This window comes from Marmota flaviventris, chromosome 6 (assembly GCF_047511675.1).
Source record: "Marmota flaviventris isolate mMarFla1 chromosome 6, mMarFla1.hap1, whole genome shotgun sequence".
Classification (NCBI taxonomy): Eukaryota; Metazoa; Chordata; class Mammalia; order Rodentia; family Sciuridae; genus Marmota; species Marmota flaviventris.
In genome coordinates, this window is record NC_092503.1 from 107661334 (window position 1) to 107686086 (window position 24753).

The 24753-nt window shown below is 46.8% G+C and overlaps 1 protein-coding gene across 1 annotated transcript; it reads left to right on the forward strand.

Moving 5' to 3' along the window:
- The first annotated feature begins 5573 nt into the window (after positions 1 to 5573).
- LOC139706126 (putative POM121-like protein 1-like) lies at positions 5574 to 8828 on the forward strand. Its single transcript, XM_071613814.1, has one exon. The coding sequence runs from the start codon at positions 5574 to 5576 to the stop codon at positions 8826 to 8828; it is 3255 nt and encodes a 1084-aa protein (XP_071469915.1).
- The last annotated feature ends 15925 nt before the right edge of the window (positions 8829 to 24753 follow it).

Here is a 24753-nt window from a genome sequence, read left to right on the forward strand (position 1 = left end):
ATCTCCACCTCTACCCATCAACAGTTGCTTAGCATAGCATGTTTGGCAACACAAAATGTCAATTCTTATACAATGTAAAAGTGTTTTCTTTGTGGTTCCCATTTTTCTTGGACAGTGTGTTCTGTCAAAGATTGATTATCTAGATATTAGTAACCATTCTTTACCATGTACATGACATTTTTGTCCATGCTGGGTGAACAAACAACAACAAGAAGTAGTAATATTGTCTTTAAAGTTACCAATGCAGTTTCGTTTCTAGGTCATCAAACAGTTGTTGAAAAAATGTGAATGTCTATAAAATGTCTACTATCCATTGTTTCTAGGATTTTTCCTCAATTGAAAAAAAAAAACTGATACTGTTCAGTGCACTTCTCTGATATCTTTGATTTTAAAAATAAGTAAATTTTATTTAACATATATAGAATTAATTTTAAATAAGTTTGTTAGAGACATCTAATTGGCTTACAAAGTTAAAATGTTAACTGCTAAATATAACATCAAGTACTCTTGACTCCTAAATTTTATAGGGTAACATACTTAAACATTAAATGTGTTTTCCTAAATTGATAAATAAAAGAATTTAAAATTACTTTGTGTTGTCACTAAAAATGTGTTTTTCATTCTGCTTATGATTTTAGATCTCATGACATTTGTTTATGGTTTTGAATTATACAAACAGCCACTTATTCTTTAATGTGGTTTTGGACTACAAAAAGTGTACTCATACCCCGGGTGGGGGTTGAAGGGTATAGACTTGCAGCCTACCTATCCCTTGGATGGTGGATCTGGACTACCAGCTGGTGAATAAAGTTTCCATCTCCCGCTTTAAAATCAACTCAGTAATTTATTGCAATGTCACCTTTACAATATATGCACATAGAGTAATAATTTGCAATTCATTCTGCTCTTCTTCCTCCCTTCATACCCCTCTCCCCTTTCACTCCCCTTTGTCTAATCCAAAGTATCTCTATTTTTTCCTAGCTCCACTTCCTTATTGTGCATTAGCCTCCACATATCAGCGAAAAACATTTGGCCTTTTGTTCTTTGGGATTGGCTTATTTCACTTAGCAAAATATTCTCTAGCTTCATTCATTTACTGATAAATGCCATAATTTCATTCTTCAAGGATGAGTAATATGCCATTATGTATATGTATTACATTATCTTTATTAATTCATCTCTTGAACAGTACCTAGTTTGGTTCCATAGTTTGTAACTGCTTTGCAAATATAATCTCATGACATCTTCACCTTATCATTGTTGAGAAGGTTCATTTACTAGGCCCATTTGCTGGATGAGAAAACGGAATCTCAGGGAATTCCACCTAATTATTCAGAGATATTTTGTAAAGCAGAAATACAAATCTAGTTCCATCAGCACCCCCAATGCATTCTACTTCTACACAGTTCATGGCTGACCTTATCTTACCCACAATCCATCCTGAGCAGGTCCCAGAAGGAAATCAGGCTGGCTCTTCCCAGAGCCCTCTAGACAGAGGTTGGCCTCCTCCACTCTTAGTGTTATTTTTTCTCTGATTGCCTGGCTCCTCTCCAGGCTCTTCAAGCTGTCCTCTCCCATCTTTGTTGTTCAGTGACATCACCTGTCATTCATGTTTTTATAGACCTCTGAGGAAGAGAAAATCCACATGGATTTCAGAATGGCTCAAGATGTAAATGACTGGTCATAATTGGACACCCTAAAAGGGGATGGTATTGATGGCACAGGGGTATAAATCTCATGATGGGCCAGAAAACTCATTTACAGAGCAGCCAAAGGTTTATGTAGATCCATAAAATGGCCACAAACAACCTGAACATCTAGGTAGTAACTCATCTGGAGCAGTCATAACCTCTTTCTGCTGGAGAAATATCAGTGGCTTCTTTTGGAATTGAATTAGGTGTGAAAAATAGCTCCTATGCCATTTGGCTAGGAAAACTGGTAATGATGATGAAGGTGATAATGCAATAGCTTATATTCATAGACCACTTTGCATACATTATTTCATTGAATATTCACAAAGTCCTTTCACTGACTGTCCTAGTCAGTTCTAGCTGCTACAACTAAATACTCGAAGCTTAAGAAACATTTATTTCTCCCCATTTGGGAGGGTGGGAAGTTCATGGTCAAGGTACTGATAGATTGAATTCTTGGAAAGAGCCCTCTTTTTGCTCATAGCTGGCTGCTTCTCACTGTATTCTCACTTGGTGGAGAGCAAGTAAGCCCTGGTCTCTTTTTCAAATTCTGAGAACACTAATCTCATCTTGGGAGACATGCCCCCCCTGGCCTATCAAAATCTGATTAGCTCCCAATGGCCCCACTTCTCATGCCATCGCATTGGCATTAGGGCTTCAACATCAATTTGGAGGAGACACAAACATTCAGTAGGGAATGCACTGTGGAGGCCTGGGCATATTCTGTATTTTCTCTGTGCTTCTGCTGCCTCATAAAGAAAAAGGATGGTAATAACTCCTGATCAATGTGTGTGTGTGTGTGTGTGTGTGTGTGTATGATTACATTGAATTAAAAACAGGGGATTAGATGATATATGCAAGTAATCCTCGATTTAAAAAAATGAATATACAAACACAGGTATCAAAATAAAAGCTGAAACCAAGTTTAAGAAAAAATTTCAGTGTGGGAATAGAACATTTTATCCTCTTCCTGGGAAATATTGAGTTTTTTCCTGATGATATCAACTTTTTAGGAGATCTAATACATATTTATGAAATTTAACATGATAATTTAGAAACAATGATATATGCTTATATTATACATGTATTACTTTATTCTGATTCCACATTTTAGAAATCAATTTTTAAATAAAACTCATCATAGTCCTCTCTAACATTGTTTTTTTTTTTTTACCCTCTCCAAAACAAATTTGGAGTCTTAAAGGCAGTTTCCAGGACTTGGGTTCTGTTCCCTCTAAGGCGAAGGAAAGACAGGTCCTTGTGAATCAGGATGATCTTGACAAACCACAGTGAGGCCTTCATGTGGCTTAGTACATTTGCAAGTTCATCCTACAGGTGTATGTTTGCGACCACCACAATGTGTATTCCTTTTGAATGACTGAACAACACTTGTACACAACACTCTCCATAGACTCAAACCCAAGGCCACATTCCAAGGAATCCTAGCAATCTGTACTTTCTATCTGATCTACCCTAAGCATGAATTGCTGATTTAATAAGAAATAAAAGAAGCAATAAAGACTGTGTTTACCTTTGTTAGTAGAAAATAAAGAGTTCGGCCAACCTCATACTCCAGGACCACTCAGGTGTGGCCCACATTTGGTCACCCTGTCCATCAATATAGTCACTACCCTGACTCCAGAGGTAGGCATGATCTAGGAGGGTGTCCATTTTTGCTCCCTATGCAGCAGGAAATGGTGACTGAAAGAAGAAACTGAGAATTTCCCAGCCTGTAAGCCTGTGGGGAGGCCTATGGTGGGGGACATAAACCCATCTTAAAGCCATTTTCTCAAAAGCCATATGATTTCATGACACTTGGGAAGTGAAGGAGCTTCTGGTTCTGGCCACTCCAGAGGAAAGTTCAAGATAAGTGCCAATTCAGCTGTGTGGCATGAGGAAGGACCTATACACTGAGCCCCAGGACCATGTTCTTGGCAACCCAACTCCAACTTTGTCACCCACTGCAAGTCTGTGCTGCACTGGCCCATCTGGTGATTCATTACTTCCAGGACCCTGATTCCCAATGCAGCCTACTGGGCAGCACCTTGAACTGGGTTCAGAAGGATGCAATGCCAGGAATTATCCCACCAGGAGAGATGAGCACTGCCACAACCTCACCCAGCGGCCTTCACTGATTACTGCAGGTCCAGTGGACCCAGAAAAGGCCATGGACAATGGAAGGGGCCCAAGGAGCACCCATTTGGGACAACAGTTCCATGTGAGGCTCCCTCCAACCTCACTCCTCCAGGTCCACACTCACTGATATTTTGCCCAGTTCAGAAACAAGCCCAGAACTCCACCAGTGAGGAGGTGGGACAGTTCATAATAGCTGAGCATGGAGGAGCATGCAGGGCTGCTTAGTGGGTTATGGGAAGCTTGAGCTTGAAACCTCACAGCTAACTCTGGCAGGGTGCCCTTCCATCCAGGAAAAGCCAAGACCCATGACAACTGGAACCTCCAAAGAGTGAATGCTGAGATTGGACTGGTGAAAGGTAACCTATCTTACACTGTAGGAACAGTAGGAGGCTTAGTATTGTCCCCAGAACAGCTAAGCAATGAAGACAGTCAAAACAATGGAGAGCTGGGGTTGTGCCTCAATTGCAGAGTGCTTGCCTAGTACGTGGGAGGCACTGGGTTCAATTCTCAGCACTGCACAGAAATGAATAAAGGCCTGTTGACAACTAAAAAAAATAAATTTAAAAATTGGAGAATCTTGATAACCAAAATTCAAAGAAAGCAACCCAAATATGAATAAAACTCGATTTTGTGAGCACACAGCTGGGTTTTTCTGGTTTCCACAAAAAGAGAAAGGACTGTGCACAGAGGGTAGCATTGCCTCCCAGCCTGCCCTGCTGAACCCCTCAGCCAGACTCTGGGGGATGCCTTAAATGCATTCTCAGCAGCTGTTCCGTCCACTGTTCCCAGAGGAAGTGCAGGAAGACACACAGGCCATGATCCCAAAGCTGCCACCACCTGCAAATGCTGCTCAGCCAAGAAACTTGCCCCCCAGCAGTTCCCCTTCTGACTGGCCAGGCCCAGGCAGGACAGAAGACAGAACTCTGACAGCTCAGGGGCGGGGCCATGGGCTGAGGGATTCTTGCCATTGCAAGAGCTCCTGGCTGTCAAACTAAGCCCCGCCCACCCTCACCATAGCAACGCTAGATACAAACACTAGCTTACACCTTCAAGGGAGGACAAGGTGTCCTTGCCTCACCCTAGTCCGCACGTGCTCCACGCCCCAAGAGCTACCCTCAACCTGCAGCAAGAGCCTGCTCAGCCCTCTGACTGCCCCCACGTCCATCGGAGTTCAGCCCATCTGTGCTGCCATCCTGGCTGCCTCTGGGGAGGGGCAGGGTCGTTGCACCAGTCTGAGGGGAGAGATCCCTGGCCTTGCCATAGCTGCCACCCCTCAAACCCAGCATCTACAACCCTTCCGAGATGATCCGAAAACCTCACTGGGTCAGGAGGTGGACCAGCGGGATCTGAATCACATCCCAGTGTCAGCACTCAACAGTCCCCCAGGACCCACGCACGCACCAGGCACTCAGTTCCCTTGCCTATTTCTTCTGCATCTGGTGCAAGCACGCGGACTTTGCACGAGCATGCAGACTTTGCACGTGCATGCAGACTTTGCACGTGCATGCAGACTTTGCACACGCACGCGGAATTTGCACGCGCGCGTCCGTTGCTGGCGCAAGCCTGCCTCTTGCCCAGTATTGACGGTTTTCCTCACGCGCTCGCCTGTTCTCCACTCATTCCTTCCTCAGCCGCGCCCTGGCAACAGGTCTGACAGCCATTTCGCCTGAAGCTGCGTGAGCAGCCGAAGAAGGCCTTCTGCGATGGCCGCTAGAATTACCCACTAGCGCCTTCGCTAAGACTGCCATGGAGACTTCCCACAGCAAGTGTTGTCCCTCACCCCTGCCGCCGGCGCTGAGTGGCAGAGACCTGCCAGAAGGGTCCCACAAGAAGCCCGGTCATGGGCCTCGCCGACTTCCCTCTACTGGTTGGCCACTAAGGGCTTCCTGGGCTGGTGGCACCACTCGCAGGTCATCTTGCAGGTCATCTTGCCGCCATCCTGCAACTGCTCCTCAGCGGTTGCGAAAAGTGCCTGCTCGGTGCTTTTCCAGGGTCCTGCGGACCCTTGGATCTTTTCTCGGAGACTTGGATATTGCCTCCTCCCTCCGCATGCCAGGTCTCCTGAGGAGGATGCTGCTGTCAATTGCAGCTTTCATGAATTCCTGCATCCCAGGCCGCAGACTCAGACAGCCGCCTTGTAGGGTGCAGGGGCAGGAAGTGGCTCCTTGCCAGCTTCCAGCACCCCAAGAACCCTGCCCAGGGAGGACTGTGATCACAGCCCCTGGAGACAGTGGCCAAGTGGTGGCTGAGCAAGCAGAGCACCCTGTAGATAGAGAACATCAGAGGGGGCGCCCTCAGGTCACTGGGAGAGCATCTGCTTTTAGGCCCCTGGGGGCCCATAGCGGTGTGCCTGCCTTTGTGCCCAGGCCTGGGCCTCTGTGGAGAAACCTCTGCACCCAGAGCTCCCAAGACAGAGCTGAGAGCTCCCGGGCCATCTGCATGAGCTCCTGCCCCAAAAGAAACCCCATCAGCAGCTCCTACAGCTCCACAAGAGGTCTCCAAGCCCTGAAGAGGAGGGCTCCAGACCCATCCAAGGGGGAGCCGCCCCTGGAATGTTCTTCATCCCTAGGGATTCCCCCAAAGAAGGCCCAGGGTGAGAAGGTGGCAGAAGGCAGGGCGGGACACCCATTGCCCAAGAAGAAGTCCTCACCCACGGGAGACACCAGTAGGCCACGGAAACGCAAGTTTCCTCTCCTGCAATGCCGCCGAGGGGAACCTCTGAAGCTGCCACCACCTCTGTTAGTGGCCCATCCAGTGACTGCTGAGGACCTAGACAGGGAGAAGAAGAAAGCTCTGCAGCGCATCAACCGTCTTCTGATGGGTGAGACCCAGGCCATTGGGAACAGCTGTGCCATGGCCCCACAAGCCCATGGGGGGGTCCCCTCTCCACTGGGAGGGGCCAGGCCTCTGCCATCAGTGGGCCTCAGCCAGACCTTTCCCCATCCCCCCAGCAGCACAACCATGGTGGCCCACACCCCCGTGTGGGTCAGCTCTGCTGTCTCTTCCCAGAGCCATCCTCCCATTACCAATCTTACAGGACCGCTCTCCCCCAGCCTGCCAATTGCTGCTTTGGCCCTTCCTCCCAGGCCCTCTCTCAGCACATTGGCAGGCTTGGCTGCACAGCTAGTGGCCCCCTTTGGGGTCACACCCTTGAACACCACTATGCCTTCACAGCCCCCACATCTGGGGCCTCCCTCCACCTTGGGTAGGAGCTTCCGGCGCTCTCACCAGGGCCCAAAGCCCTACTGTACTCACAGGCCCTCACCTGTAGCAAGCTCCAGCTCTCCAGCTCGAAGGGTGCGAGGACACATTCTGTATGGTAAGCAGCCTCTCACCCCTGGAGCCACTGTCCCACCAAATTCTGGGGTTCCTGGTGGGATGAAGCCTGGAGCCCCTAGCTTAGTCAGCTGTCATCAGCTTGGACACGTGGGAGCTCCAGGTCCAGGGGCAGCTCCAATGCCACCCTTGACTGTGGGCCCAACAACCTTGGGCAGCCTAAACTACTCAACCCTTGGGTCTGACAAACAGAGAAACTCCACTGTGGGTCCTCGTGGTAGCACCCAGACACATTCAGTGACTTCAAAGGCAGCTGGGAGGAGAGACTTGTCCTTGGGTCAGACATCACGCAAGAAAAGATCAAGCTCAGAAAGTAGAGAAACCCCCAAAAGTAGAGAGCACCGTGGGGCAAGTTTGGGAAATGACACCTACACTGCCCCTAGCCAGAGCACCACCATGGCACCCAGAAAACACACCAAAGAGGGTAAAAAAGGGCAAGGAAAGAGTGGAGTTCCTACCCCGAGTGCCATTCCTCAAAGCCTGCCCACCCAGAAACATCAAAGCTTACCTCAGGGGACAAGCACTCCCACTGAAAAGGGTATCTCTAGTTTGCCTTCAGTCCCTGGGACATCAAGGAGATCAGAGAGCCCAGACTTGCTTCCTGAACTCATGTCAGCCTTTGGGGCCTGGTGTAGCTCCTCCCAAAGAGGAGAAACCCCAAGCAACAGGCAGCAACAAGGAGCAATGTTGGAACAGAACACCTCCAGTGCCCCTAGCCAGAGCACCACCATGGCACCCAGAAAACACACCAAAAAGGGTAAAAAAGGGCAAGGAAAGAGTGGAGTTCCTACCCCGAGTGTCATTCCTCAAAGCCTGCCCACCCAGAAACATCAAAGCTTACCTCAGGGGACAAGCACTCCCACTGAAAAGGGTATCTCTAGTTTGCCTTCAGTCCCTGGGACATCAAGGAGATCAGAGAGCCCAGACTTGCTTCCTGAACTCATGTCAGCCTTTGGGGCCTGGTGTAGCTCCTCCCAAAGAGGAGAAACCCCAAGCAACAGGCAGCAACAAGGAGCAATGTTGGAACAGAACACCTCCAGTGCCCCTAGCCAGAGCACCACCATGGCACCCAGAAAACACACCAAAAAGGGTAAAAAAGGGCAAGGAAAGAGTGGAGTTCCTACCCCGAGTGTCATTCCTCAAAGCCTGCCCACCCAGAAACATCAAAGCTTACCTCAGGGGACAAGCACTCCCACTGAAAAGGGTATCTCTAGTTTGCCTTCAGTCCCTGGGACATCAAGGAGATCAGAGAGCCCAGACTTGCTTCCTGAACTCATGTCAGCCTTTGGGGCCTGGTGTAGCTCCTCCCAAAGAGGAGAAACCCCAAGCAACAGGCAGCAACATGGGGCACAGAACACCTCCAGTGCCCCTAGCCAGAGCACCACCATGGGGACCAAGGGACAGAAAGCAAGGCACACACCAGGGAAAGCAACCTCTGGTGTGGCCACAGTTACTGCCATCCCCCAAAGCCTGCCCACACAGAAAGGCTTAAGCTCTCCTGGGGGAACCAGCACCACATCCTCAAAATCAACCTCTACTTTGACGTCCACCCGTAATCCATCTATGAGCCCTGGGAGCCCAGACTGGCTCCCAGATCTGATCTCTGCTTTTGGAGCCATGGTCATCAGCCCACGTGGAGAAACAAGAAGCATGAGAAAGCACTAAGAACACACTTGGGCTTTAACACCTTCAGCCCCCCTACCCAGATAGGATGATGCTAACTTCCTTAAGGACCGACACTGCCTAGATCCCAACAGTCCTCCACTGCCCTCAGCTGGGCCTCAGCTGGCCCTGCCTCCACTCCATGGGTCCACTGGGCATCCTATCACCTCCACCATAGGATGGTGAGTCTGGCATGCTGTAGCCCTTGAAGACTTGTGAGGGCACTCAATTTGGCCAGGGCATCCACCCCAGTGAAGCAGGGTCATACCCCCAAAGACAACAGCCCATGGGAGCAAGGTCAGCTACTTGCTCTGTCTCAACCTATACTTCCTCTCCTCTTCTGGTCTGCCATTTGACCTTAAGTCCCAGAGGCCAGTATGCTGTCTTTACCTTAAAAGTTACTTTTAAAATAGCCACAATGTTTATCATGGAACTAAAATATAGGTGGATTCCCACTGTAGCCAATGTAATTAAATCCAGGCACATGCATTCATCTTTAAAACCTCCCATTATATGAATATCATTAGTAGATAGTGGGATGGATTCTTCATCCACATAGCTGGATGTACTAAAGTTAGATCTGGGAAATAAGTCCAATAAATTTTTCCATAGACTCCACTCACCTGGCAACTCAACAGAACCAGCATAGCCATTGTGGTTGAGACTTATTACCTCCTTGTTGTTGAACTATCTGCTCAGCCTGAAAGGCCAGGTCCTTCAGTTGTCTCCTCAATGACAGGTTGGGTTTTCTGGAAATATAGAGGCATAGCCTTTACCCTATGTTATTACTAAATCTGGTTTATTCTAGTGCTCCATGTGTCACTCAGTAGGAGTGAGACTTTTAATATCACAATTTTGAAACTTTTCAAAATAATTGTGAGATTTAGTGGGGTTATATGGGATTTTGTTTACCCCTTTTTATTTTTAAAATTGTAGAAAAAAGTTGATATTAGCTGGAGCACCATTAGCTTTAGAGAATGGCCCAGCACTGTACAAGTACTTAAACAGCAAGAAGTGACAATACATATTTTTATTTGGCCAGGAAAATTAGCAAGAGTGACCTGTGATGCAAGGGAGGATTGTTAAAGTCCATGCTGTCGAGCTAAAGAGGGCACCACAGCAACAGGAGGCCTAGATTTTTGTTGTTTTGTTTGTTTTTATGAGTCTTATGATTTCCCTTTGTCTCTACTAATGGGCTAAGCAATAAAAGTATAAACTGGGGCCAGTATAGATACTAAAATACAGTACTACAACTTGTTTGTCTTATAAGTAATCACCTTATTATTATAAATTACCTTCAGTTGTTACATTAAAATTGGTACTTGCATAAGGCTTTATGAGATAATAGTTTTAAAACTTGTAAGGATAATACATTATAAAACTAATAAGAGTAAAAGATTTAATTTTATAATAGTTATAAATTAAGGAATATAATTTTTATAATTTGAAACATTTACTTATTTATATATAGTGTTTTTGCTTACTTTAGGAATATAGTAATCTTTATAACAAAAGCCTATCTTCTGAATTTAATTTTAAATAAACTTGAATAATTGTCTTAACTTGGAATGAGATGAAAGAATTTTAACTTAGGTATGGTGGCCACTTGTTCAATCTTAGGTAAGATGTTTTGATTTTGAAACTAATCTTAATTTTTTACTTGAATATTATTTTATAAAAAATTATACATAATTTTAAAATTAATATTAATTAGTGAACCTAATTTATCATTATATATGAAACATGAAACAGACAAGGTAAGAGAGCTTTTAATTCCCTCTTAAGGCAAAGAGGCACAACATTTTAAAACTTTAAATAAGTGAGGCTCTCTTTGTTGACTTTTAGAAATATATTTAATTTGACTTCTCAGGAGAACATAAAATTTTATAACATTTCTCAGTAGTCATCATGAACCATAGAGTGAAGCTGCATGTAGAGGTATCCCATTGGCTTATAGGAGGGTGCAGTTGGCTGAGCGAGGAGGCCAGTGGTGATACCCTGTCTTTCATCCATAACGAGGTGGAAAGGGTGTTTAGGGTTAGGAAGAGAGAGTGCAAGAATATGTAAGAGCATTCCTGAGCTTGCAAAAGGAATTGGCTACTAGCTTAGGGGAGGTGAGGGTCCAATGAGGGGTCTCCTTAGTGGCCTTGTATAAGGGATTGGTAAGAAGTGCAAAGTGGGGAACCCAATGCCTGAAAAAGTCTGCCAGACCCAGGAAGGAGAGGATGTAGTCCACTGTTTTGGGTGGTTGTAGGTCATGGAGAGCTTGAATTCTGTCTGATGTCAGGATTTTAGAGGTTGAAGTGAGAAGTATACCTAAATAGTTAACTGAAGAGGTAGTAAGCTGAGCTTTGGCTGGAGAGGCCCAATAGTCCAGGGACCCCAGGAAATTGAGGAGCTGAGCAGTGTGAGTTCACAAGCCTTGAATGATGAACCGCATAGAAGGTCATTCACATATTGTAAGAGTGTGCTGCCCCCTAAGTCACAAGCAGTTAGATCCCATGCCAAGCCTTGCCCAAAGAGATAGGGACTGTCCCTGAAGCCTTGGGGTAGGACTTTCCATGTCAGCTGATGAGACCTAAAGGATGTAGGGTCTTCCCATGTGAAGGCAAAGAGCTAATAAGAGTCAGGATGGAGGGACACTATAAAGAAGGCATCTTTAAGATCCAGGACAATAAAGTGAGTGCTCAAAGGGGGGACATGAGAAAGAAGAGTGTCAGGGTTGGGAACCACCAGGTGGATGGGAATAACTGTCTCATTTGTTAGGCGGAGATTCTGGACTAAGTGATAGGCTCCTGAGGGTTTGCATCCTGGCAATATGGGAGTGTTGCAGGGGGAGTCAGTAGGAAAGCAGGGTCTCTGGGCAAGTAAGCAGTCTATAATGGGTTTAAATTGCTCCCTATAGGTTTTGGAGATGGGAAATGGGGACATAAAGGAAGTTTAGTTTGCAGTTTCAGCTAAATATGTACTGGCTTGTGGTGGGAGGCTATGACCGGCTTGAAGATGTCCCAGTCCTGGAGATTGACTAGATCAGGGGACGATGGCACAGTAGATACTGTCTGGTTATTAGAGAGGGTAAAGATTAGAGGCAGAAGGACATGGGTGGTAGTATTCTTTGGATGGATTTTGGACCGTGGCTCCTAATAATTGGAGAACATCTCTGCCTAGGAGAGGAATCGGACAGGATGGAAGGACTAGAAAAGAGTTTGTGAATGGGTGTCCCTTCAGGGCACAGGTCAGCTGAGCAGTTCAGTTTGGGGAGGAAGGTTTGCCTTCAATCTCCATAACTGAGACCTTGGAAGAAAACAGAGGCCCAGAGTGGGCAGGCAAGACCGAATAGGTAGCCCATGTGTCCACAAGGATGGTTGTGGACTTAACCACTACCTGAACTGTTATCCTGGACTCCGTGAGTGTAATGGGGGTCCTCAAGTCTGGGATTCTTCAGTCTTCTGTGAACCCCAATAGTTTAAGAGAAGATACCGCCTAGCTGGTCATACCCTGATGTAGAGGCACCAAGGAAGGGCCAACCATGGGGCAGTCACTCTTCAAATGTTCTGTCTGCTTACAGATAGGGCATGGCCTGGAAGGAGGGTGTGGCTTTGGGATGGAGGGGGAGGGGAAATATTATGTCAGTAGAAGAGGTGTGCAGGGGAGCCTTGGCTGCAGGAGAAGAGGGAGTTGTATGGAGCGAGGGAGGAGGAGCTGTGGTGGCAGGAGGATGGGTGGAGGGGTAAGAGGGGTGGCAGGAGCAGATTGGTGTGTATTGGGAGGGGGAAGACAGGTAAGGTAGGGCTGAGAGCAGCTCGGGTGGTTCTGAGAATGTGGGAAAAGAGGTTGAAGAACAATGGGAAGGAGTTTGGGATTTTTCTAGCAAGGAAGTCTGGATCAGGAGAACAGATAGAACAGAGAGGAGGACAGAGCAGAGAGTAGAGGGAAGGACAGGATCATTTCTCAAAAAGCCTGAATGTTTTTGCCCACTTTCCTGTCCAGCAACCAAAATTGTCCAATTCAGTGAGGGTTTCAAACCAAAGTTCCTTCTGGGGGCCATTGTGACTCATTGTTTAAGTCTGGTTCTTTTTCAAACATTCTCTCTGGGTTCATGTTCTGCCATAAACCCCTTCATTCTTTCAGCTGAATTCTCTCAGATTCCATTGATATTTTTAAAAGATTAATGTTTTGCATAGTTTGTCTGGCAAGTTCAAATATTTGGCATCTGTGCCAAGAACATTATAGAATGTAGGAGGTGTCAGGTTGCCTTGTATTGTGAAATTTCTTGTATTTGTGCTAAATTTGCACTGCCCATGAGATGGATGTGTCTCTGCTATTTATTTATTTATTTATTTATTTATTTATTTATTTATTTATTTATTTATAATCTAGGATGGAACACAGAGGAGCTTAAGCCCTGAGCCAGCCACATCTTCAGCCCTTTTTTTCATTTTCATTTTGAGGGAAGCTATCACCAATTTGAATAGGGCATCACTGTGTTACAACAGGGGCTGGCTTTGAAATTTCAATCCTCCTACCTCAGCCTCCCATCTTCTGGGATTAAAGGCAGGCACTGCCATTCCCAGTTGTGTCTCACACTTGTTTTGGATCCATTTTTATCATCTGCCTTCTCCTGGTGCAGTCGGCTAGGGATGGTTTTGTGGTGTGTTGTTGAGTTTCACTCCAGATGCACTCCATTGCCTCTATTCCCTGTTGCATCTCTAGCTGTGACTAGTGAGGACTGACCCTGGGCATTGAGTTCCACAGTGTGAAGGCATGGAGTTCTCTGTTTGTGAAGAGAGTGGGGAGCCTCTTGTGTTCCTGTGGTGTGATGTAGACAGAAGGGTCTGTGGGTCATGCCTCTCTACTTCCTCCTGCAGTTGGTAGGGAAGTGCCTACCATTAGAAGAGGTTTTCTTGAGCACTGATGGACATTGGTTTTGGCCCTTAAGATCTCATTTTGGAACGGATATGTGTATGCAATTATCCAGACTGCTCCTCTGAGGAAATGGAATACTTATGACAGAAAAAAGATGTGACTCAGATGCCAATTCTGTGTCCAAAAGAGACTGAAAATGAAAGAGCTGCCAACAATAGTGTGCCCAATTTGAGGGCCATATTGTTTTGAATATTGACAATGAACTTCACCTAAATGTCCAAGACTGTTAGAAAATTGAATGGAAGGGGGCTCAAAAGCACCCTGAGGGCGACTATTGGGAGACAGCTTCCACAGGGAGAGTATAGGTGACTCCTTCAATGTAATTATGTTCTCACCTTTGTCTCCAAAGTAATTCACCAGTTGAGTAAATCTTGAGGAGTTCTTTGGAGACTGTGTGATGCCTGAAGTCTCAATCAACATGGATCACACAAAATATGACTCACACCCTAAAATGTAGGTAGGGAAAGAGCTGGGTAGGCAGATAGGAGACTTGCACTCACCAAGGTCAAGTTTCTCCTAACAGAAAGACGACAGTGGAACAGAATAGAAAGACCACAGATGCAAGGCTGATTTTCAAACAAAGGGTGAGACATCTGTTAAAAAGGGATAAACTTCAACACAGTGACCGTAACATGAGGGGAAGAAATGGCACATGAAGTGCACATTGTCCCTGAATGCCTTACCAAGAGTGGGCTGGAGGCTTATTTTCTTAACCCTTAGATCCTTATAAAATCTGAGACAATTGCCACTCATTGGCAACCCTCTCTTGGGACCGCACCCATGAAGGAGTTCTGCTTTCTTTATATTGTTTTTGTATAATCTGACACTTTGCCCTCACACTTTCAATATTTGTGTCTGTGAAATTCCTTCAATGGATGAACAAGGCAAAGAACGCAGTCAATTCCATGGTGTGTGTCACAAAATAACTGAAGACTAATTATGTCAGGAAACTAGATTGATATGGGAAATGATATTACCTACTGCCCAGCTCCACCTCCTGTCTGTCCCCAGAATGGGGCTGCAGTTGAACCCTTATGAGATCATACAGGGGAGTCCCTTTCAGACCTCACTAAGAAGAATGCATTCTCCACCTTGAAATATGAAGACAGCATGTCTGTTCAGGAGACAAGCCCCAGAGGGAACATACCAAGCTTTCATGTGTTCAATTACTGTTCCTCTTGACCTGCTCTATCTCTCCCTCAATCCAGGTCAGATTTCTTTCCACCTGGTTACAGATTGGGTTCTCAGTTTCTGATCTCCATCATCAGGTAGATGGCTGGGACTTCAGAGAGCTCCCTCTGCTGGCCACTGACTAACTTGGAAAATTCAGGCAGCCATTCAAAGTACCAGCAGCAGTTTCCTAACTGGCTCAGATCAGGGGGGAATGCTGCCATGCTCAACCGAAAATGCCTCCTTCCCCCTTCTAACCAGGAGAATCCTGAGATGTTAAAAATCAAGGCTGAGAAGAGAAAATATGTCTCTTCTAGAAAGAGAAGGATTCGACACCATTCCAGACAAAGGCAATGGAGTAGGTAATGGAGCCAGATGGCTACTGACAGGAGAAGCTGAATGGGTGAGAGATCCACCTCATGTATTAGTACACTACATGACTTTTGTGGGACTCTCCACCGAGTAGATTGGGCTCCCCAAAGATGTGGAATGCAACCATCACTCCAAAGGAGACCATGTGCCTTGGCCTATAGATGCATTCTTGCAAAATAAAGCATCCCCTTTTCTGGCCTATTCAAAATATTTCTTGAGTTGAAGGGATGCTGGCCCCTGATCTAGTGCCCCAACTATAAGTGTAAATGGAAGACTCACACTTGCTGTACGAGCTGCCACCTGTCACCCACTTCCTTGGTCTTGAAGGATCTGCATCATCTGTCACATTGACTAGGGGTCCCACTGCCCACACTTTGCCCTTTCTGAGGTGGCCTCTTCTTTTTGATTTTTTGTGCAGTTTGTGAGTCTTGGGCCAATCACCATCACAAACATCTTAAAAGAGAGTGCAGGCCTGGCATCAAAACACCTGGGCCAGGAAGAACAAGAAAAGAAAACTCACTTTTTTTTGAACCCAGGGAAAAAATAATTCAAGGGTGTAACATATTCTTGAGGCATTGGTGTCATTCTGCTTTGACAGAGGAAGAGTGTCCCCTGAGCACATCTTCCCACTTTGTGGAATTGGGATGGTAGTAGAGTGTTTTCTGTGTGAACAAAAAACTTAATCACAGTAGAATACACTAAGATGGTTATTCTGCACCTATTTTATAAATTTCATGAGGGAAAATTAAACGGTCATAACTACTAACAAAAGTGGGGTTGGGGGAATGTAGTATCCAGGAGCAGCTGTTGGTTGGGTCATCACTTCTAGGATTCCAGCTCTCCTTTAGCTTGATTTGGATCACTTCACATTTCTACCAGGACACTTAATTTACTGAGAGCCACGTTGCCTGCCTCAGAAGGCTGACACCTGTGAAGACTTGTGTTGGTGTTTCTTTTAGGTCTTCCTCCGATGTCATCAAACAAATATCTTGTGGCATTTTTTCTATATTAAAGGGTAGGCTAATTGACAAGTCCCCTCTCTCTCCACCCCCCAAAACAAGCAAACAGTGGTTTTATGTGAAACGTGATACCTCTCCATTTTTGAGAGCTGTTCCATTCCCTTAATGACTGGTTGTCTCAGTTGTTGGGGTTAGTATCCAGATTTCCTAGTGATCTTTATCATTTTCCCCAAATTTTTACTGATGCAGTATGGCTCAGCTATGCTACCCCTACCACTTGGTCCCTTTTCTCTACTCATCTTTCCCACATTTCCTTTCCTTTTTGTTCTTTATTTTTTTGCATATCAGAGAAAACGTACATCCAATATTTGTGCATCTGAGTTCTTTGGGGATGTTGATGTGTAGGTTTTTTTCCTTGATATGTCCTTATCTGGTTTGGGTATGTGTGTGATGCTGGCTTTATAAATTTAGAATGTGTTCCATCCCTTTGTATTTCATGGGGTAATCTGAGGAGTTTTGGCATCACTTCTTCTTCAAAGGTTTTTGGTAGACCTCAGCTGGGAGTCCATCCAGCCCTGAGTTTTTCTTTGTTAGAGACAGTAATGAAAAGCCTTTCATCTTATTACAAGTCATTGGTATGTTTGGGTTTTCTTTTGCTCTGGATTCACTTTTGGTAGATGCTATTTATCTAGAAATGTATTCATTTCTTCTAGGTTTTCCAATGTATTGGAGTACAAATTTTCAAATTAGTCTCTAATGATCCACTGGATTTCTCTGATATCTATGGTGATTTCACCTTTTTAATCTCTAATTTTATAAACTTGGCTTTTCTCTCCTTTTCTCTTGGTTACTTTAGCATGGGGGCTTATCAATCTTGTTTACCTTTTTAAAGAAACAACTGTTTCATTGGTCCTTAGTGTTGTTATGTTTGTTGTCAGGTCCATTAATATTGGCTCCGATTTTATTTCCTTCCTTCCTTCAGTGTTTGCTCCTCCACCATAGCCTGGCTGTTACACCATTTCCCATTTACACAGTGCATGATGTCGGCTTCCTCAGTAGAGGCCTGAAGTGACACTGCAGGAAGCAGAGGCCTCTTGTGGTTAAGCTACTGCACCATTGCTCTGTGATGCTGGTATGAGTCCATGTGAGGGCAGCGTGGATCAGGTGAGGAGATCCTCAGATCCTGAGGAAGGCTTTTGTCTCCAGGAAAATTTCCCAACACTTTCCAAGCTGATCTTAGGTGATGGTGCCCTCCTAGTGAATGGTTCAACTGTAGTGGGGGGCACCTGGCTCTGAGTTCAGAACTTGGCAGTCCCTGGCTCTACCCATGCCCACCTGAGTTGTAGCAGACCAAACACACTGCCCTTACCAGGCACATATTCGCAAGGGTCCCCCATCCCTTTCTGTTCAAAGGATGCTGTGAGAGCCAGGGCTGCTGCTCCCTCAGGTAAGGAAGGTCCAGGTGGGCTGGGGAGTGGACAGCCCAGAATGCTCCTACCATGTGGTCACCCATGCCCACCGGCTTGTCCCCTAGAGATGAAGACCCGGCATAAGGCAGAAGCTGCTGCAGAGTATTGAAGCTACTGCTGATCTTGAGGAAGAAGGTAGGTGTAGGATGCACATCTGGGAAGGCACAGCCAACTTGGGTGGGGGCAATGGTTCTTGGAGGGGTGCTCCCTGGTGACAGGAGCTGCCACATTGTAGGCAGGCTCACCCAGGATGAGCATCTACCTCTGGAGGGCTGGAGGGGTGACCCATGAGTTTAGGGTTCTGGGGCTGAAGGTATGGGGTACCTGTGGTGTCTTTAAGCTGTGTGCAGGGATGGATGCAATGTGAAGATCCTCCAGGTTGGGGGCATACCTTGAGGTGAGTGGTTGGGACTCCCTGTTTTGCAGGAACAGTTGTGTGGGTCTCAGTGAGGGGGCCTTAAAGGAGAGACAAGCTCCTGGGGACAGGTAGGCCTGTTTGGGGAGGTCCATGTTGAGTGGGCCTGCCAAAGAGGGCCCAGTGTTCAGCAAAGGAGAGGAAAGTCTCCCTCCTGCACCCACACATTCACATTACCCAGAGCCACCACCACCAAGAGACAGAGGCCACTTCTTGGGGGTCTCAGGTATGTGGACTGCTCCTTTGGCAGGCAGAGTCCCATCATCTTAACCACCTTACACAGGAGAATGACAAACAGACTTCTGCTGCTCTGCTTCCCATTTACTGTCTCTTGGGCCATGGTGGAGATTAGTCCAGCCTCTGGATTTATAGCTAGTCACCTCTGAGGTCCCTGTAGAGGTGGGGAACATTTATAGTGGCGGGGCTAAGGATGGCATCTGCAGGTCTGGACTGAGTGTGCATGGGTGCACACATGGCTGTGTGTGTGTGTGTGTGTGTGAGTGTGGTGTGTGCATATGTGTGGAGTTTGGGCTGCAGTGTGTGAGTATGAGAATGTATGTGCATCTGTCTGCAGATGTCCAAGTGCATTTCCAGACATTGCATGTGAATCGGTGTGAACTGTTTTTGTGAGTCTGTTTTGTGTAATGCATGACTATATATGAATAAATAAGGCTATGGTTTGTATGTGTGTGTGTGTGTATGTGTGTGTGAGATTTGCCCTTCTCTTGTCACCCCCCACCATTGCTCAGCCTGGCACCCCTTTGCAGCCATGTTTGCATCTTGTGAGCTGTCAGCTCGAGATCTTGCATGGTGTAGACATTTTGGGACAGCCTTGCCTGTGTGTGTGTGTGTGTGTGTGTGTGTGTGTGTGCATGTGTATGTGTGTGTGTTAGGGGTGGCATCATGTGGTGGACAAAATGAGCACTACTGAGGCTCCCCTCCCCGTGCAGATGCAAATTGAGCACTTACTCACATGCATTCATTGAGAGTACAATCCAGTCTGAGGACAGGTAGATAAATAATAAGTTCCATGGCAGAAATAAAGGTCAGAAAGACAGCGAAAGGGCTCACCAGAGGTGGTGGTCAGCTTGGCCTTGCTGAGGGGATAATGTTTGAGTAGAGCATTGAAGGAAGGGAGGACATACACTTCTTCAGGAAGGGTGTTCCTGGCAGAATTATCAACACCTGCAAGATCTTGAGCTGGGAAGACAGAGTAGCAAGGTGGCCAATGAAACCAGAGCAGAGTGAAGGAGAGTGATGATGAGGTCAGAGAAAGAACAGGGTCCACCTTGCAGAGTATCATGGCTGCTGAGGTCTTTGGCCCTTACTCTGGGTAAGATGGGAGCCCTGGGGGAGTTTGGACCAGAGGAGGAACATGGAAGTATCAGGGACCAGTAGGAAGGAAGCACAGTCACTAGGGTGTCAGGCCAAAGAGGAAACTTTGGCGTATTCTTTTCAGAATTTTGCCTCTGGGCTGGGAACCCCAGGCTCAGCCTCCACTTTTCATTATTCAGATTAGGGGTGGCAGAATCCTTTTTCATTGAATGGGCACAGAACTTCCAAGAAGGACATTTCTGGGTCCCTTGAGTCCTGTAGGATTGACTCAGTTGAGCCTGTGTGTAGGCTCATGGGGGCAGAACTTCTCATGCATAATGCAGTCCCACCCACATGATGTGTTTTGAGGCTGTTTCAGGACTCTGGCAGCACAGCTCCTGGGAGCTTTGGATAGTGTTGGGTGTCTGGTAGCCTTGATCTCCCTGGTTATCAGTAGTGAGAGTGGCAAGAGGGGCCTGGCTTTCTTGTTTGCTTGTGTCTCCTGTGCCATGGTGTTGGGTCTCCCTGCAGAAGCCTCATGAGGTGCTGTAGTAGCTTGGGGGAGCATTTTGTCATGGGTTAACACGTAGGAAAGGGCACTTTTGTCACCCCCATGGGCCTGCAATTGCTAAGGCTTCAGGAACCTGATGCAACAGAACATGGCCTGAGACCTTGTTCCTAGGCCTCTGTCCCTAACAACCATGTGATTCCTAAAAAGTCCCTGCTCACATCCCCCTGTTCCTGCTTTCTAAGCACAGGAGGTTCTAGAGCTGACCACCACCTCTGGTGAGCCCTAGGTTCTAGCCACCAGCTGGCACCACACTCTGTGACCGGGCCCTCCCTGGAATTTGCCAAGGCTGTACTTAAGATATAATAAAACAGCAGCTGATAAGGCTTGCTCCCCTCCAGGAAGCCCAGGATTCAGTTAAGGACATCCTGAGTAAATAAAGGCATAAAAACAAACAAACAAAACAAAAAATTACCATATGATACCTAGCTGTTCAATAGACAATCTCATCTAACCACCCCCATGCTCTGTGGAGTGAACAACACACCTTCACTGGTGCATTAGAAAACTGGGACAAGGACATGGCAGGTATCTTGCCTAAGGTCACAGAGATAGTGAGTGGTTCACCCAGGGATCTGGCTGCAAACCGTGCTTTACATTGCTCTGCAGCTGCAACCAACAGCCCATAGGTGGTTGTGACCTATGCTGGGAGTGTGAGTTGGAGTTGGCAAAGGGCCAGACTTTGGAATCAGACAGTCCTGGGTTCAAACTGTGGTCCTGCCCATTTAGTAGCACCTGAACCTCTGGAATGACAGTCTCTTTACCCTTATGCAGCAGTGTTGCTGACCTGTTCTAGGGGTGCCATCTGTATGCAGGAAGGACTGCTTCGCTCACTCCAGTGGGAGCAAGATGGACTCAGCTGCAGGGGGTCAGTTTCTGCCCTCTGCTCACAGATGACTTTGCAGATGCTCTCAGAGCATGAGCTTGATCACCTGGATAAGCCCTTGGTAGGGGTGCTGCAGGCCCCAGAGCTGTGCTATATGTTGAATGCAAGGGGTGTCTTTTGATGTCCGAAGGGACAAGCTCTTTTGGGGGAGCCTCCTGATCCTGCCATGGAGTTGTCCTGAGCCCTTGGGTGAGGGGTTTCAGAGTTCTAAATTCAGATGGGTCACTGTGTTTTTCTTTTAGTGATATGAGAAGATGGAAGATCCATATTTTTATGCTTTTTCTGTGCCTGATGTTTTAGGAGCTCAGATTGAGGGTGTTCTTAGGAATGCGACAGTTGCTGCCATACCGAGGCCACATTGAAAAATCAGATAGCTGAGGCCCTAGGAGTCAGACACTCAGTGATACTTGGGTCTTTGAAAGCATTCCCTGTAGTTATTCTTCAGTCAATTATGCTTAATTAGTAGACTAGAATTATAGAATCTTCAGTTCATCAAACATCAATCCTAAGTGCTTTGCCTTGTCTCATATAATCTACAAGGCTGACTTCCTCTTGTGTAGGTGAAAGTAGCAACTCCTCTTTATTAGCAAGGAAGTTGAAGCTCTGAGGGTTTAAGGACTTGAGCCAAGGCCACACAGCTATGAAGCAGCAAAGTGGTCCACCTTTCAAATTGGATAAACCCTAACAATGTTAGCTAGATCAATAAGTAAACAAGCATAACTTTACAGGAGAAAGAAAGACTGAAAAGTGGATTGCTTTGTTTCACATATTTGGGAATTGTGGGCTGAACACAACAGATTCAGGCACAGCTTTATCCAGAGGTTGCAGTAACATCATCAGGACACTGCCTCTCTCCATCTCCCTGTGCTGCCTTCTTAGCCCACCCTGTCTGTGGGGATGGTGGCATGTTGCCCAGCAGCTTTAGAGACACAATCTCCTAGTTTGGCATTGGAGGAAAATACAGTGTCCTAATGATGATAGTGATAGTCATGGGCCAGCTTGGGTCACTGCTTCTTTCTGCCCATCATGGTGGGATGGATTGATCTCAGTGGTCAAGCCTGGAGGGGCTGAATCATTGTGTGAGAGAAAGAAAAGAGTCACCAAAAATATTCAAGGGTAAATGACGAGACAGGGAGATGAAAGCCAAGCAGGCAAGCCACAGATGTCCCCACTGAAGGGGTGAGAGCAGCTGCATTTAGAACACAGCCCCTTGCAGTAGAGGTGGCTGATTTTGCCCCTGTGCCTGTCTTTGGTCCTAAGTGCTGCCTGCAGGCTTACTATTTGCCAGGTGTCCACTGGATCAGGTGAGCAGACCCTGATATTGTACAAACAGACACCAACTTGCTGCATGGAGAGAGCATCCTCAGCTTTCCTGGGTACTTCCAAGTGTCCAGAGTGCAGTACCCAAGCCTGGCTCAGATTGCCCAGGTCTGAATCAGTGGAGGCAGTTGTAACTACGACCTTCAACTGTGTGGCTTTGAAACATCAGAAACTGATTTCTCACAGATCTGGAGGCTGGCAGGCCAAGATCAGGGGACCAGGATGGCAGGATATGGTGAGGGCCCTCCCTCAGGTTGCAGCTGACCCACTTCTCATTATATCCTCACCCTATGACTTTTCCACAGCTCCCAAGCCCTCCTTTCCAATCCTGGGGGAGCTGGGGAGGCAACAGTGAGCACAAGGAAGGCCCCCTAACCTCTTGGAGCCCACAGTCTAGAAGGAGAGACTGAGCGAGGACAAGTAAACTGATGAAGAAATAGGATGAATTCAGAAATGGTTGAGGAAACAGAGGAGAGAGAGGATCAGGGTGTTCCTAGGTGGCAGTCAGAATGGGCTTCTCAGAGGAAGTGTCATGAGATCGGAGAGCATATTGATGCACAGGAGCTGCTGGGCCAAGAAGTGGGAAGGGCAACTTAAAGGTGATCAGGCAGCAAGCAGCTGGCAGCCTCTGAGGGAGCAGGGGTGGAATGGAGATAAGTAGGGACAGCCCAGGGACAGAGAGGGAGAGGTGGGCCACCCTAAATCTGAGTCTCCCATCAAGGCCTTCTGAGAAGGTGTCAGGCAGGGCTTCTGAGCTGTCACCATCAGACAGCTTCTCTATAAAGACCCTGAAGCCCCTTGAAGGCCATGCTGTGCTGAGCTTGGAGAGAGGCAGGTTGGGAAGGAGGTGCTGGGTCTGTTTGCCCCAAGCTCTGGTTGCCTGCCCTCAGCCTCTCCCAGTGCAGTGATAAAGCACACTTCTTCCTCCTCTTGTTTTTTACTTGATAACTTTTTAGAACATTTTTAAGCTCAAAATTGAGGGGAAGATCAGAGATTTCCCAAATGCTCCCATCCCTGCACAGTCTCTGCCTCTGTCCCCATCACTACCCACCAGAGAGGCACATTTTTTCCAGTTCAAAAACCCACATAATTGTCACCTACAGTCTGGAACTTACCTTATTCTTTACTCTTGCTGATGCACATTCTGTGGGAATGAACAGTTGTAGAATGACATGAACCCACCTTTGGCCAAGACCATGACGTTTACTGGCTGTGATCTGAGGAAGCAGGTGCATTGGCCACCAGGACAGAGCAACCTGAATCCATGTGGAGCTTCACTGATGCAAAGTACAGCCTCCTCACTTGCCTTCCCAGGTCAGCAGCCTCATTGGAAACTTGGGAATGGTAAAAGTGGCACCTACATTGCATGGTGCTATGAATCTTTGGGCTTACACAGGAAGCACTCAATTCCAGGTGGCACCCTTAGGGGTTTGTTTTATGAGTGAATAACGGTACTCTCTTCAAGACTTGGTGTGGGACAGACTGGATTTGAATTCCCACTCTGGCACTTCTAGCTGAGTATTCTGTGGCAAGTCATTTCATCTGACCATGACTCAGTTTCCTCATCTATAGAGGGGGGATATACCCATCTCATTGAGTTACCATGAAGAGTTGAAGAAACCATATCCCTGAGCATGGGCCAGAAACACAGTGGTAGGTGGTGCTACTAAAACCAATGTATGCACACTTACTATGCAGCAGCTACTGTCTTCAATTCTTGAAAGGGACTGTATTCCTCCCAAATTTGGACATTCCTCAGAAGGTGCTGGAGCTGCTGTGTAAAAGATGTGTATTGCTTCCATGCCCTGGCACATGGCCATCTCCTGCTTGGTGCTGGGAATTCTGGGAACTCAGTCAGCTCTGGGGAAAGTAGTGTTTTCAGAGGAGCAGCCTGCCTGGATGTTTAGAAAACCGAGTAGGATGAGCCCAAAGAGTGTCTGCCTCAGGCCTGGTTCTGTGTAACTATAGGCAGCCTGTGCCTCCGGCCTTACCCTGTGGGCATATTCCCTCCCTGTGAGAAAGTTCTCTGCCTCAGGCCTTACAATTCTGAGGCTTCAGGAAAAAACAATTTCCAAATTTGGAGTCTGTGGATTGCATCTGGGAGCATTCCAACCTGCATGTAGTCAGAACTGGGTCACTTGGGGAGAAACGAATAGGGTCCTGGCTCTGAATAGTTAGGCAGTAGGTGGCTTGGCTCAGTCATCACTCAAGTGTATGTGTAGCACCACCATGGGCCATCATTTGGCCTATTATTTAGGAATCAATGCAGACAAAACTTCTAGTCCTCCTGGAGTTCCAATATTGTCAGGAAGTTAGTCAAGCCCACCAGCCATCTTGGCAGATGAGGGGCACAGGATGTTAGAGGTGTCAGCCTCCTCACCATCTCTAGGTATAGAAACCTGCAGCCAGATGTTTGTGAGGAGTAGCTTCAAGGAAAGAAGGGAGTGGTCTTTGGGCTAGTCAGGAGGGCTCCTGTTTCATGGGGAGCTGTTATAAATGATGGCTGGGCAAACCCCAATTTCCACCCTG

Bases quoted from the DNA above. Each gene is read 5' to 3' on its own strand.
- LOC139706126 (XM_071613814.1), top strand. From the start codon at position 5,574: ATGGAGACTTCCCACAGCAAGTGTTGTCCCTCACCCCTGCCGCCGGCG.